This window comes from Mauremys reevesii, linkage group 11 (assembly GCF_016161935.1).
Source record: "Mauremys reevesii isolate NIE-2019 linkage group 11, ASM1616193v1, whole genome shotgun sequence".
Lineage (NCBI taxonomy): Eukaryota > Metazoa > Chordata > Testudines > Geoemydidae > Mauremys > Mauremys reevesii.
In genome coordinates this window covers 35,453,840-35,467,548 of record NC_052633.1, presented here as the reverse complement: position 1 = coordinate 35,467,548, position 13,709 = coordinate 35,453,840, and the positions used below count along the sequence as shown (strand labels likewise).

The window sequence follows — 13,709 nt, the reverse complement described above, 5'->3', positions numbered from 1 at the left end:
AAATCAAAATAGTATACTTTATTATCAACTTGTATACTAAATTAAAGTTTTTATTTTAAATGTAAAGCAAATAAAAATATATAAGAAAAGTGGTGAACATTATTCAATTTATATTTCTAAAAAATTGTCTGAATACAATTTGTTGCAAGATCAACTGTATTTAGCCAGCTAATATCATATATATATATATATTTATTTCATATAAATCTATGAATATAACAGATGAGATAAAATAGTATATAAATAAGATGTCTTTAAATATTTACACTCATACAGAAACTAGCCAAAGTGGAGCTATAAAGAAGGAAATATTGACTGTTAGAAAAATGAGATTACACATTTTGCATACATATGCATTGCACTAATAGTTTTTTAACTTGTGTATTTAATATACTAGTTATTAACTTTAGATATATATTTGCATAGAATCACTTTAAAATGACAATTCTGCATTTCACATCACAGTAAAAGCTATTAGAATAAAAATACTAGCTCTGTCAAAGCCAGTTAGCTTCCTTGCCTGTCAAAATTTAGTCTCTGGCTTCTTGCTTTTAGGAACAAGGAAGATGCTGCCATCTTTTGTTTGCTGCAGTGAGTATTCACTGGGAGAGTAAGGCTTTCCATTTTCATCATGTAGCATGCTGAAGACCTCAAGATACAAGTTGGTAAGCTGCTTTTTCATTAGACGGATGCTTTTGTCATTCTCTCCTTTTTCTTTGAGCAATTTCTCTTTTTCATCCTTTAAATGACCCAAGTCTTGCTCCAGTTCCACGATGTTTTCCAGTTTTCTTTTACGACAGTTTTGAGCAGCCACTTTATTCTTGCCTCTCCTGCGTATATCTCGGATAAGTGCAAGCTGGGCCTCGTTGAACTGCTCCTTAGACATCATTTCATTGAAGTCATCCACAGGAAGGTTGATGATTTTTTCTACAGAGAAAGGGATATGCAGAGCTTTTGCTCTTTGCTCATCTCTTGTGAAATGAGCTTCAAGGTAGTGTGAAGGTTTATCTCTTGTAAATGGAGCTTTGGGGTGGCCTGGATTGGCAGGTAGTTCTCTCTTTGGTGTGTTTACACATTGCAGATCAGACTTTTGAGTGCTTGGCCCTAGGGAAGGAGGGACTGGATCATGGAACTGCAATGAATACATTTGAGCATTGCTCTGTTGCAGACTTCCAGGAGCACTCTCCATTTCTTCCATTTCAGAATCACTGTATCCAAAAGCTGCATCTCCAAAGACAGATGATTCAACAGAATGTTCAGGTGATGCAGTACTGGAATGTGCGTTCAATGAGATACCAGAGTCAGAATCATTACATTCTAGTGCATTTCCCTGAAGGTCACCATTAAAAGCTTTACACCGTGAGAAATCAGAAATATCAATAGGTTCATATGGAACTTCAGCAAATGACTTGTTGACAATGTTTGGTGCTGCTGTGTCACCATTCACCTTTGGATCAACAAAGGTGGAGAAGAAGTCTTCCGAAAAGTTGGAGCTTAAACATGAAGTGGTATCTAAAGAGGCCACTCTCAGCTGGCTGAGGTCTTCCGGTGGTAGGATGTTAGAAAAGGAATCCTCAAAAGTGTTGAGGAAATCTGAATTGCAATTAACAGTAATGGGTAACGAGTTGTAGAAGTTACTGTGAATCTCTGATGGCTTGGTTTCTGGGTTTGCAATAGTGGTTACTTCAGCCAGGTTATCATTTTCAATGTTAAGACACTAGATGAAGAAATGTTACAAATATAAGTTTATCAATAATAAATTCACAAAATATTTTATCATCTATATCTATGGCTGCTGGATTCCACAAATTTAAAATTGCCCTTCTGAGATCAATATACACATAAAATGGCCATTAAAGCATTGTTATATAACAACTCGGGTGGTCATAGCACTGCCCATTGCTGTGCTTATTTTATTACTAAGGGGCAGTCTCTGGGGACTACAAGTCCTAGCAGAGGATGAATCTTCTTGTTCTCAGCAGAGTCACCAGGTAGATAACATAGCATTCTGGCACCTGTAGTGTCCCAAAATCATACCAATAAACCAAAGAGAAGACTTGCTGCACTATGCACCCATTATATGGAAGCTAGATGCATCCCTCCTGCTCTAGTAAATTGTCAATATGGATCCTGTTGCTGCCAAATCTGAATACACCTAAAGCAGCACCATAATACAAATAGATTTAGTATTAATATAGCCAACAAAGCCACTGCATACAATTTATTGAATGATATTAGCAAACAACTATCCCTTAAATTTCAAACTATGGAATAGATTATGAGATCTGGTCTTTTAGGTGGTACTCAATGAAGCAGCTGTTTGGTGCAGAGAAATTTAATTTACTATGTAATAAAAAACAGTACTAACATGGGGCTTTACAAACATTAATTTAACCCACATACACTAATGTTAACCAAAAGTAAGTGTTGAGGGCTATTATTTTGATGGCCCTGATTGGCTACAAAAACAACGTTCTTTCCAACAGGGTAGCAGTCTTAACATTTATGGAAGGAAGCTGGTATCAAAGTATGCCTTCTGTCCTTTTAGAATTAGTCAATTACAAAAATAATTCTGGTCCTCTTAAAGAGGGCCACACACTGATTGAACAATCACAAATAAAATCATACCTAAACTAGGATTTACCAGATGTGAGATCTTTTGGTTTTTTCTTTTCTCCTTAAACTAATCCTTAAACTTAAATCTCTGTCTTCTCCCTGAAAATTTGTTCAGCTTCTACTCAGAATTATAATAGTGACATTTAAGGGTTTTTTTCTTTTTTTAAGCTTACTTTTTGTATTGTCAGTTTCATTGTTGCCCCTGTATAGTCACTCAATTCCCCGTTTTGGTTGTGTGGGTCTTTCGCACAACAACAGGGAAGATTTAAAAATAAAAATAAAAATAAAAAAAAAGGAAAAAAACCCACAGGAAAATTTATTGTGAAAAAACACAAAAATTAGCAAAAGGAAGATAGGGTCAGAACAGATGTAGTACCTGATACTGCTTTCTAACTAATTTTTGTTAAATTGACTTGCTTTCACATTGACGGTGTCCTTTTAAGCATTCCTTTGATTGGTTTGCAATCCAAAAAACAGCAGCTTTGTGCTTGTGAAAAACATTAAAATAAATAATTAAAAATAAACCAGTCTAAATTTTACAGTCCAATTTGGGTGAAGTTCCAGTAAAGATAGTCTCTGAAATGCTAAGATTAGTAAAAGAGCAAAGTGATTTTTAGCCTGACATATTCACTGCATGTACAGCACCTAACAGAGTTTGATTGTAACTGAAATACAAATAATGTTTTCATAGAACAAGCAGCCATAACTAGTCTCTAATATACCAATATTATTATTTTAAAAGCTTTTTTCTCCCATGATGGAAGATAAATGCAAAATTTAAATAAATGCAACTTTAAAGTTTCTAATATTAGTTGCAAAGACAATCAAGAAATGCCAAGTTTGACCCCCACCTCATATGCAATATTGTTTTGTGTTTTATATATATTGTAATATATTAATGTAAATAATAGAAAGTTAAACATTATAACAAATACTTTTAGAGTAGTATTTGGGGATAGACTAATGGTTGCTTTAAGAACCATAATTTAGAGGTTCCTCACATTTCTGCAGGTACAATTTCAAACATGACAGTGCAGTAACAGGTTTCTGTATTTAACAAAGAACCAGCTCTAGAATCAATAAAAATAGAAACATTGTGGCCAGGAAGACAGCATATATTTTCATACAGTATTAGGTAAATAACCCTCCTCTCTTGAAGTCTTCCCTCTTACATTGCTTTTGATTGATTATATTTTAGATGCTCAATGTACACTGATTTACAAAAACCCTGCAGCTACTAGCCTGATGGGCTTGTTACCATTCCTTAAGAATGACTGCACTGTTATTGTTCTGAATTCTTTGGAGATGTTCTCCCAGAATACTCTGCCATTCTTTCAGCTGCTGCTTACATTACCCCTTACCTGTAGTTCTGGAATGGACAGTAATTCTTCCCAAACTTGCTCTATGTTTTCCATATTATCTACATCAGTGACAGGAGATTGAAGGACTGATGATTCAGGTGGCTGAGTCTGATTAGAAGTAATGAAGATTGGGTCGCTATCTATATGAGCGGGTACTAGCACTTGAAATGCAGCCGAAAAAACCTGGAATTTTATAAATATACATTACTCGGTAAGGCATCAAGCAAAAGCCATTCTTGGTGCTCTCTGCATTATATAACAGATCCACACGTGTCCCCTTGAAAGAGTATTAGATAGATCTAAATCACTGTATTTTGCCTAACATATAGTACAATAATGTGAAAATATCCCATTAAGACTCATCATAATAGAAATTAAAAAAACTGCAAATAAGTTGTGCAAGAACAGATATGTTATCATTCACTCCCCCTAACCCCCCACCCCAAAACCCCACAACTATACTAAGTGTTAGGTTGATATTTTACCTCATTATCATCCACAAATGAGAATGTTTCTGCCAAAAGCTGCATGCAGTCATCAAAGGACAAGGCATCTGCTTCTGGTTTTGAAATATGTGTAGTCTACGTAGGAAAGATATGAGAAAAAAATATTAGTTTATTTTTGGATGACTGTGAAGATTCCTTCCTTACAAATACAAACTAAGTTTAGGTAACCAGCAGTTTTATCATCTTATTCACAAGAAGGAGAAATGAAGACACATATCATATACATGATATAGATCAGCATAAGCGAAAAATTACTGTTTTTTACCTTTGAAAAATTGGTTGGCATGCCTGTGTTGTCTGACTCAATGTGCTGGGCAGGCTGAATGGGAATAAATTCACCTGTTTCTTCATCCAGCTGCAGCTGAGCCAGTAAAGCTTTTTCTTGCTCTTTTTGGAGCTGTTCTTGTCTCTCCTTTTCAAGTTTCTTCTGCTTTTCGAGTTCATACTCCTTCTGTCTTTGACTAAAATCAAAAACTTCACGTCTTGCCCCAAGGTCTATATCTTGCCTCCAAAGAATGTCAATCAAGTTCATGTCCTGTGGATAGGAAAGAAGATAATTTTTAAAAAAAGACAACCTCCTCTACAGCAAAATTGGTTTAAAATGATAAAGCATAGTGATTCTGTACTAAACAGTTAAACTTGTGTAACTGTCTGAGGTTTTCAGGCCTACCAAATCACCTAAACAAAATGTACGTTTACTTCTAGTTCCAACCATAGATTTTGTTTTTTCTAAAACAGCTCCCAGTTTTATATACAAAATGTGAATAGGCTGGTTTCTCATTGTGGCAAGCACGTGTGCATGCGCGCACACACACACTCTGTTTCCTCATAAAGCGCATCAATAATCAACACATTACAGTTGGTTATTGTAATGAATACAGTTTGCGAGATGTGGTCATTTGTCAGCCAGCCAAAAGGGCATAGATAGAGGAAGAATTAAGAGACACGTGACTTAATATCAGCTGGGTGATTTCTTTCTGTATGTATTGCATAAAATTTCAAAGTTGATTAAACATATATTGTAAGATGTCGAGTAATGACAATTAACCACTATCTATATATTATAAAATATAAGTTAAAAAAAAAGAGTTCTGTTACTTCATGCTATTAAAAATGAATATTCATTAGAGGCTACACAATTTCAAAGTCACCAATCTTACTACCATTGTCCTTAGAGGAATTTGCACTAAACACACAATTATTAACAATAATTATTACAGATCTGTAGTTTAACAGTTACACCAGGTCAACCATACCAAAAGTGTTCCAGAGCTGGATTAGCACAGTTTGTATAAATTAATAGGTACCAAATCTGACAATTGTGGTTCTGGCTTATCACTTAATAGAGAGAGCGCTTATAAAGAGGCAACTACCTTTGAAGTCAGATATCCCCATACATATTTAATTTGGAAAGCGCAACTCTGTGTCGTCTCAGGATAGAACTAAATTAAGTTCCGCCATTTAGAAAATGCTACTTGATCAATGAATTTTGTTTGGTTAATACCTTTCCCTTTTAGTTAATGAAAATTATATCAATATGAATTTTCTAGTGTTCAAATATTCAGAATTTTTAGAGGCTGAAATTTTGGGTATATTTTAGTGAGAACAAAATCAAACATCCCAAGAGATCATCAACCAAGAAATTAACTGAGATGATGGAACATAGTTTATGGACATATAGTGCTAATATCTGTGATATGAATGGAAAAGATAAGGCAACTGTGTGTTTCAGGAAAATTTTTTAAAACTACACTTCTATAGTAGACACATGCAAACTCACTGCTTAGTCCTGAGCATTTGCTTCGAGTTAGTACAACAGCAATATTACACCAGCATTCATTTAATTAAATCAAAATTGTACCAGTTCAGATAGCAATCCCAGACTTGGGATAATTTACCTTGCCAAAATAGTAAACCAATAACTTTCTCTTATCTTTATAAACTAGTTTCAACTAGGGCACAAGTTTAAGGCCAACATTTTTATGAGAGTCCATTTTGAAACACAGATAAGTTCAATAATCTTTGCTTTCTTCACTGAAATCTTTTCTGTACCTTTAGTAGCAATACTTAGGGTTAGAAGGAATTAGGATTGCTACCGATTATTAAGGAACTGATTGTTTTTAATTAATTGGTATATTTATAATACCTGCTTGTAATATAGAATATGCATTACTACATATTTACATACATATTTGATATACCTAACTGTAAGAGATTAAATTCTGCTTTATGGCCAGCAATGAAGAAGCTGAAATTATTATAGTGGCTGTCCAAGACAGTGGTTTGGTCTCTCCAGATTGGCAGGGTAAACTGTACTAATTAAATTGTGCAGTAACTGAAGATATTGTAATATGGTATGGCTTCATTAAAGGCCAGTTGTTTACCAGCTGCTCATCCTCTTTTCTTGTAGCAGATTTGAAACTTCTTTTTAGTGTCAGAGTATTTGCAATATGTTTTGGATAAACCTGCAGGATCTGGATTGTAGGGCACGTTTCTGAATTATTGATTTACAAGGCACTATGAGAGATTGTGACTCAAAACATTTCTCATATGATGTGTGGGAATGAGATAAATCAACAGAGTTCTATTTCTCCCTGGTCTCCAATAGACTAGGCCACTGGAATTACAGAACTGTTAATCAGTTTTAGTTTAAATTTCAACAACAAAACTGATCAGAAAAAGAGAATGTGGGAGGTACACCTTGTTCTCTTTAGAGGAGAAACCCATAGCTTTAATATGAAAATGCATCTCCTAAAGTAGTGGTTTTCAACCTTTCTTCATTTGCGGACCCCTTAAACATTTCAAATAGAGGTGCGGACCCCTTTGGAAATTCAACCTGCGGTCCCCTACTATAGACGTCTTAGACTGAAAACTGACTGAACAGAATTTAACTATAAATGTTGCACGTGCTTGGCATGACATTTGACACAGCATGAGAAAGGGCGCTAAACTGTGGGCGTATATGCTAACATCACCAATTTCGGTTTCGGACCTGTAGGTGGGAGTATTCATAGTTTTGATTGATCAGAAAAACAGAATGCCTTTTCTGGGATCTGAAAATTTATTTTCATAGTCACCTTTCATGGACCCATTAGACATAGTCTGCAGACCCCCAGGGGTCCATGGATCACAAGTTGAAAACCACTGTCCTAAAGCCATCAGCAATACCACTTCAGGCTGTGGGCTTCTAATATCAAAATAAGCAGTGCTGATCTGGATCAGTACTTGGGTGGGAGACCTCCAAATAAACTCCAGCTGCTCAAAGAAGCAGTTTAGGCATCTCAGTAAGCGATCATCTTCTGCATCATTTAGAAGGAATGCACTATCATAATAATGGAGGTCCAGTGCTGCTGTCTTTTGGACAAGCAAGTCAGAGTGCTGACCATCTGAGGTCACTAAACATCCCCCACTTTTCATAAGAGGGTGATTAGTCCCAGTGTCCTGACTGCATTCCAAAAGTGTTAGTTAGAATTCAGATGTGCAGAGTGTAACTAAAACTGTTGTGCAGTATTGCTATATTTTGTTACACAGTTGCTTTTTTCCCCCAGAGATACTTTACTTATACAAGCTGCACCTATCCTAAAAAGTGCATGAGGTGATTCAATAGACAAAATTAATTCTATGTAGTCTGTAAAAGAGAAGGGCTTTGGAGTTCGCTGGAATGAAAGGTGCTATGAAACTTAAATAAATAATTATCCTTTTTAACACTAGTAAAAATTCAAGCAAATTCTGTTCATGGGGGAGGGTCATGTTCTACTCAAGATATTTTAGATGTCAAATTTCCACTAGCAAGATATTTAAATGAAGACTACCTTTTAAACATGCTATATGTATTTTAACATTTTAAACCAATAACTTGAGTATTATTGCCATTATCAACAAAACATACAGAAGTTGGGCATTATTCCAAAGCATCAGGTCAAAATATAGGAAACCCCTAACAATCTACTCTAAAGTGGTTTGATTAAAGCTATTTTAAATATAAGTATCTGACCCTTAAGAATTATTTTCTAACTAACATATTTTCTACAAACTTATATGTGTGATATGTTAAGCCAGAAAGGTTCAAGTGGAAGTGCTGATGGGAAAAGCAGGTGCACACTAATGTCCAAACTAAATTAAATGTATTAAGAATTCCATATCAGATTTATAAATGGTACATGTACACACACGTCACGGCTGCTTTTCAGAGCCCTGCTTACCACATCCTTAATACAGAAGGCATTTACTGTAAGGGCTCTAGTGGTGCACCATGTGACTTACTTCACAAGTGGCCATTTGTTCTCTCTCCTCAGTTGTGTAAGCTCTTGCATCATGTCAGAGGAAATAATTGTTCCGGCAAAAGCTAAAAAGAAGAATGCTGAAGGAAGAAGCTGGGCCATCTCAGTATTAGGAAAATAATCTGTTATCTGAACTAGTTTTCCCATCAGGGATATTTCCCCCTAGTTTAGGCTAATAGTTCAATCCTGGTTTCATTGAAGTAAAGGGCAAAACTGATTTTAAGGGTGCAGGATTAGTTCTTTAAAAAAAAAATCTAAAGTCAATTTCCACACCTCAAAAAATGTTTTAATGGAAAATACAAAGCATTATGTTATTCAATGTGTATGTCACATTCCTCGGTATCATAGTCCAACTATTTCGTGCTTCAAATGGAGCTGTGTGCGCACAGTACCTTTGAAAATTAGGCTAACAATGATTTTGGGGGCTTTTCCTTTACCTATCTATAAATGGAGGAAGAACCACCTTTTCCAATCAGACATGGATCTGCAGTAAACGTTGCCTTCTGCTCAGTGTTTGCTTTTTTGTTCATTTAGTGATATGCTGTTCCAGAGTCTTTTCCAAACCATACTGCTAACTTTCACAGCTTTGGACTAGTAAAAGCAGTTTTAATAAGATAAGCATAAAATGTTAAACAGTTCACATTAAGCCACCATCTGGCCCCCAGTGGAAATTTTCATGTTTTAGATTTACATATCAGCATTTGCCATCTGGGTCGTCTGTTGTATATTTTATGTGAAACTCTGGATTGCAAAGTTTGACTATAAAATTCTTATTGCTTTTAAGCAAACATATTTGCAGTAGGGTAAACAAAGGAGAGGAATTCTATATCTATCTATCCATGTTGTATTTGTTTTTTTCATGGACTGGAAAGTTTTTGTGGTTAAAACAGTAATTTTAAAAACTGCTCATTGTGTTTGGATTTGGGGATTTTAATTCAATTTTTGGAGCACAGGACATTTACAGGTAGAGATGATAAAATTGAAACATCTGATGATATAAGTGTCACCCTGGAAAACAATCCACCATCCCAAATGGAATTTTCACAAACCATTATTATCTAATCACTTCTGACAGGGCACATTAATGCTGTTTTTTTAAGCAGAGTCACATCTTTTGTCACAAAGAACTCTACACAAATTGGGACAGCTTTAGCAACAGAGATCCCAAATGGAATATTAATAGAAACGATATAGCAAAGAATGATGGGGTGTCACGTGTGAAAAAAAATGTCAAGATAAAATTTCTCACACACACACACACACACACACAGGTTGGAGCAACAGATGCAGGGATCGTTTACAGAGACTATGAACTCAGCAGAGGGAAGGGAGCCCCAGCTTTGGACAACATTCAAATAAGGAGAGAGAACTGCTGCTCCCTTCAACAGGAGAGGAGTGGGCAAAGTAGCCCAGGCATTGCTAGTTGTTTTTCAGGAAGTGAGAGGAGTGGATAGGGAGCATCTAGAGCTGCAGCTGTGATCACAAGAGAGGAAGGGAAGTGAGGAACAGAGCAGCTTCTGAGCTACTAGGCAGGAGGAAGAGCAAAGGGCCCAGTGCAAGCGAAGGAACTGGAAGCTTTTTGCTCATTCGGAAAAGGGGAACAGAGCAGCAACAATAGTAATGGCTGAGCCCCACCCCACCACTTTTTGCAGGGCAGGACTGATTTGTTTGGGCAGTGTGGGAACCACATTGTCAAGTCTTGTGATTTTAATCACAAGATTCAATATTTGGTTGTTTGGTTTTATTTTTAAATAAATACTTAGACCCTGGAATCTTATGATTAGGAGAAATTCTCATCTTTTGTTAAAAATACATTTCTAGCCCTCATGGTTGCAGAGAAAAGCTTGAAAACATGACCCCAGAGAACCCCAAAGGCCCAGAAAGCAGATAACATTTTCTTGTTTTAAGTTCATTTTTTTAAAAATCAAGATTTTTAAGACCATCTCATAATTTTTGGGAGCCTGACTCATGATTTTTAAACATTTGGGGTTGGCAATAGTGGAGGTGGGGGAGAAGAGGATTGTTTGATGGTGGTGTAAAAATGACACAAAGATTTAATTGGGCACAAGAATTGACTGGGAGAGCAGAAGTAATTTATTTTGGAAGAATGAAGAGGTGGCAGTGTCAATGAAACAGGCATGGATTTGGGGACCTGGCAGTTCAGGTAATTTGATTCCAGACCACATGAAGAACAAGTAGAGCAAGCTGTGCCTCATGAACAGTAGGAAGGCCAAACCCCACCCTAGCCCAGCCATTATGGACCTGTCTGCTGGCCCACACTGTAAGCCAAGACATAACACTGGGTGAGTGGGGATATTGGTGTGGGTTGGGAGATCAGAGGCCTCTCCTCTCTGTCTTTCACACTTGTCTTAATGACCCAATTACTTAATATGTTTTGAATGAGGATGAATCAACACCCTTTGACCATTGCTGCATAGGCTTCTGGATCACCTTTTATTTCTTCTGGACTCCATTGTGCCTGTCACTGCCACTACATCCTCTCAAAAACTAATTTTAAGCACTTTTTTTAAAAAAAATATTACATGAGAGGGGTCCCCCAATGTGCCTGAACAACCCCTGGCTTTACAGAAAGGATATTCCTCTTCATCTGTTAGGTAAATTCCATTCTCTATCCAGGTGGCTATTCCTGCTGCACGTACTGGCCATAGGTCCCAACACATACTTCATCCCCTGTTCAGAGAACTGAGATAGGCTCATCCCTTCACATTTCAATGTTTGTTTAGAAACAAACTTAAGTTTGACATTGGAAGAGAAAAATGTTTTATTCCACAGTTTGTCAATTTACCACAGTTATCTAGACATGTATTTTAGCTTATGCCAGCTAAAACAGTTAATCTGATTAACTGAATCTAGAACCTCCCAGATACCATCATGCACCTGTGAATGTAGACTCATACTGTTTGTCCAAGTATAATCACTATATTCAACACACTGTAGCTCTTGTTATACACCAGTACGCTCTAATATAAATACATAGTTACCAGTATGCTCTGTTATAAACACAAAGTTATCTTGTCTGCATTGCCCAGTGTTAAATAAAAGTTGCTAGGAATGTTATCTTGGGCTATTCTAAATATGCATCGGAGGAGAAAGACATATTGATTAGTTGATTTTATCCTTTGGATGAAATACTCCACTAAAATCCTCCCCATCAATGCCACTACTCCAGGAATATCAATTTTAAAAAGTGAATGATTAATATATTTTGTCTGAAATTAATCTTCCTGGAACAGTTTCAACTCATTCAAGGTGTGAGTGTGAGAACTGTACTCACTTACTCCTCACAATTTGATACTCTTCCCCAACAACGTATATTAGTTTATAAGTCTCTATCATGCCCTACAACATGGAAGGATCCTCGTAAGTTTCCATATTTACAAGACAACAAAAGCACTATAAACAAGCAACATTTCACACACACCCCAAAAGGAGGTAAGGCAATGCGATGGACAGGGTTAAGGAGAGCTGGAGAACTCAGTACTTCTGGATGATGAGCTAAAAATCAATTTAGGATGAGACGCAGCTGGGGAGGAGCTGGACAGCTACTATAAAGGAGGGGCTTCAGGAAGCCTGGAGGACAATAGATGGTGGGATCTTCTCTTCAGAAGAAGCTCTGGCAAAACGTCAGGAAAGACATTGAACACGAAGCAGGCCCCAGTGATGAGCCCTGATTAAAAGATCTGGACTTCCTGAGCCCAGGAGGTATTCAAGAGAGGAATGGAAGGTCAAGCACAGAACGCAGAATTTGGTGTAACTTTGTATCTTCACCTGGGATTTTTTAAGAGGACTCCAGAGGGATCCCTCCAACCTCCTGATCTGAAACAGAGGTGAACCTAGAGAGGCTGTGGATCCTGGTACACAGTGGCTTGAGGAAGCTGTGGAGAAAGGCCTGCTGACAGGCTGAGGTGGAAAGAAGCCCAGGGAGATAGCAAGGGGTGGGTCTAAATAGACAGACCTTGCCTGCTTACTACAAAGTTCCTGGGTTGGAACCCAGAGAAGAGGGAGAGCCTGGGTTTCCCTAGCTGCCACCAGGGAAGGTGGCATGAAAACCCCTGATATAAGGGGATAAATTCTCATGAAAGTCCACTGCAGAGGATGGCCAAGCAACAGAAGGCTGTCATTCAAACAATTTGATTTTTAGTGTGGCTACAATAAGCAATGTGGCCTTATCTTTCCCTCCTCCCCCACCCCATCCGGGTTACCTTGTCTGTTATCTCATTTTTTTTATTAATAAGAAAGAATGCATGGTTTCAAAATAAGTTACTTTATTTCAAAAGGGGGAGGGTGGTTGGCTTACAGGGAATTAAAATCAACAAAGGGGGTAGGTTTGCATCAAGGAGAAACACACACAATTGTCACACCGAAGCCTGGCCAGTCATGAAACTGGTTTTCAAAGCCTCTCTGATACACAGCGCGCCTTGCTGTGCTCTTCTAATTGCCCTGGTGTCTGGTGCAAAACAATTGTCTGCCGTTGCTTTCACGGAGGGAGAGGCGACTGACTAAATGTACCCCAAACCACCCAAGACAATGTTTTTTGTCCTATCAGGCATTGGGAGCTTAACCCAGAATTCCAATGGGCGGCAGAGACTGCGGGAACTGTGGGATAGCTACCCACAGTGCACCGCTCTGTAAGTCGATGCTAGGCATGGTAGTGAGGATGCTCTCCGCTGACTTAAAGCACTTCATGTGGACATACGCAATCAACGGTATAAAATCGATTTCTAAAAATTGACGTCTATAAAAGCGACCTAATTTCATAGTGTAGACATAAGGCATGTAAGGTCATGGGGCTTTGTTGGTGGGACTTCGTTGCCTAAGGGGGGAGAGACTTTAAAGTGATCTGGCTGAAGAGCCAAGGCCTTAAAACTTAGTTGACCTAGCTACATCGCTCAGGGTCATGAAAAATTTCATACCTTGTGCAACGT

At 37.5% G+C, this 13,709-nt stretch overlaps 1 protein-coding gene across 4 annotated transcripts in view; it reads right to left on the bottom strand.

The window, feature by feature from the left end:
* The window catches only part of NFE2L2 (nuclear factor, erythroid 2 like 2), a 38,914-nt gene continuing 25,205 nt past the window's right edge, over positions 1–13,709 (bottom strand). Inside the window, exons 1-5 of one of the 4 annotated variants that reach the window (XM_039494473.1) lie at positions 8,747–9,981; positions 4,749–5,018; positions 4,463–4,558; positions 3,978–4,160; positions 132–1,717 (exon numbers count right to left, since the gene is read on the bottom strand). In XM_039494473.1, coding sequence (XP_039350407.1) covers positions 524–1,717; positions 3,978–4,160; positions 4,463–4,558; positions 4,749–5,018; positions 8,747–8,761 — 1,758 coding nt within the window. In that variant the 5' untranslated portion in view covers positions 8,762–9,981 and the 3' untranslated portion in view covers positions 132–523. Of the gene's footprint in view, positions 1,718–3,977; positions 4,161–4,462; positions 4,559–4,748; positions 5,019–8,746; positions 9,982–13,709 lie in introns of those variants that run through there. The other 3 variants (XM_039494470.1, XM_039494474.1, XM_039494472.1) reach the window with 3 other exon arrangements.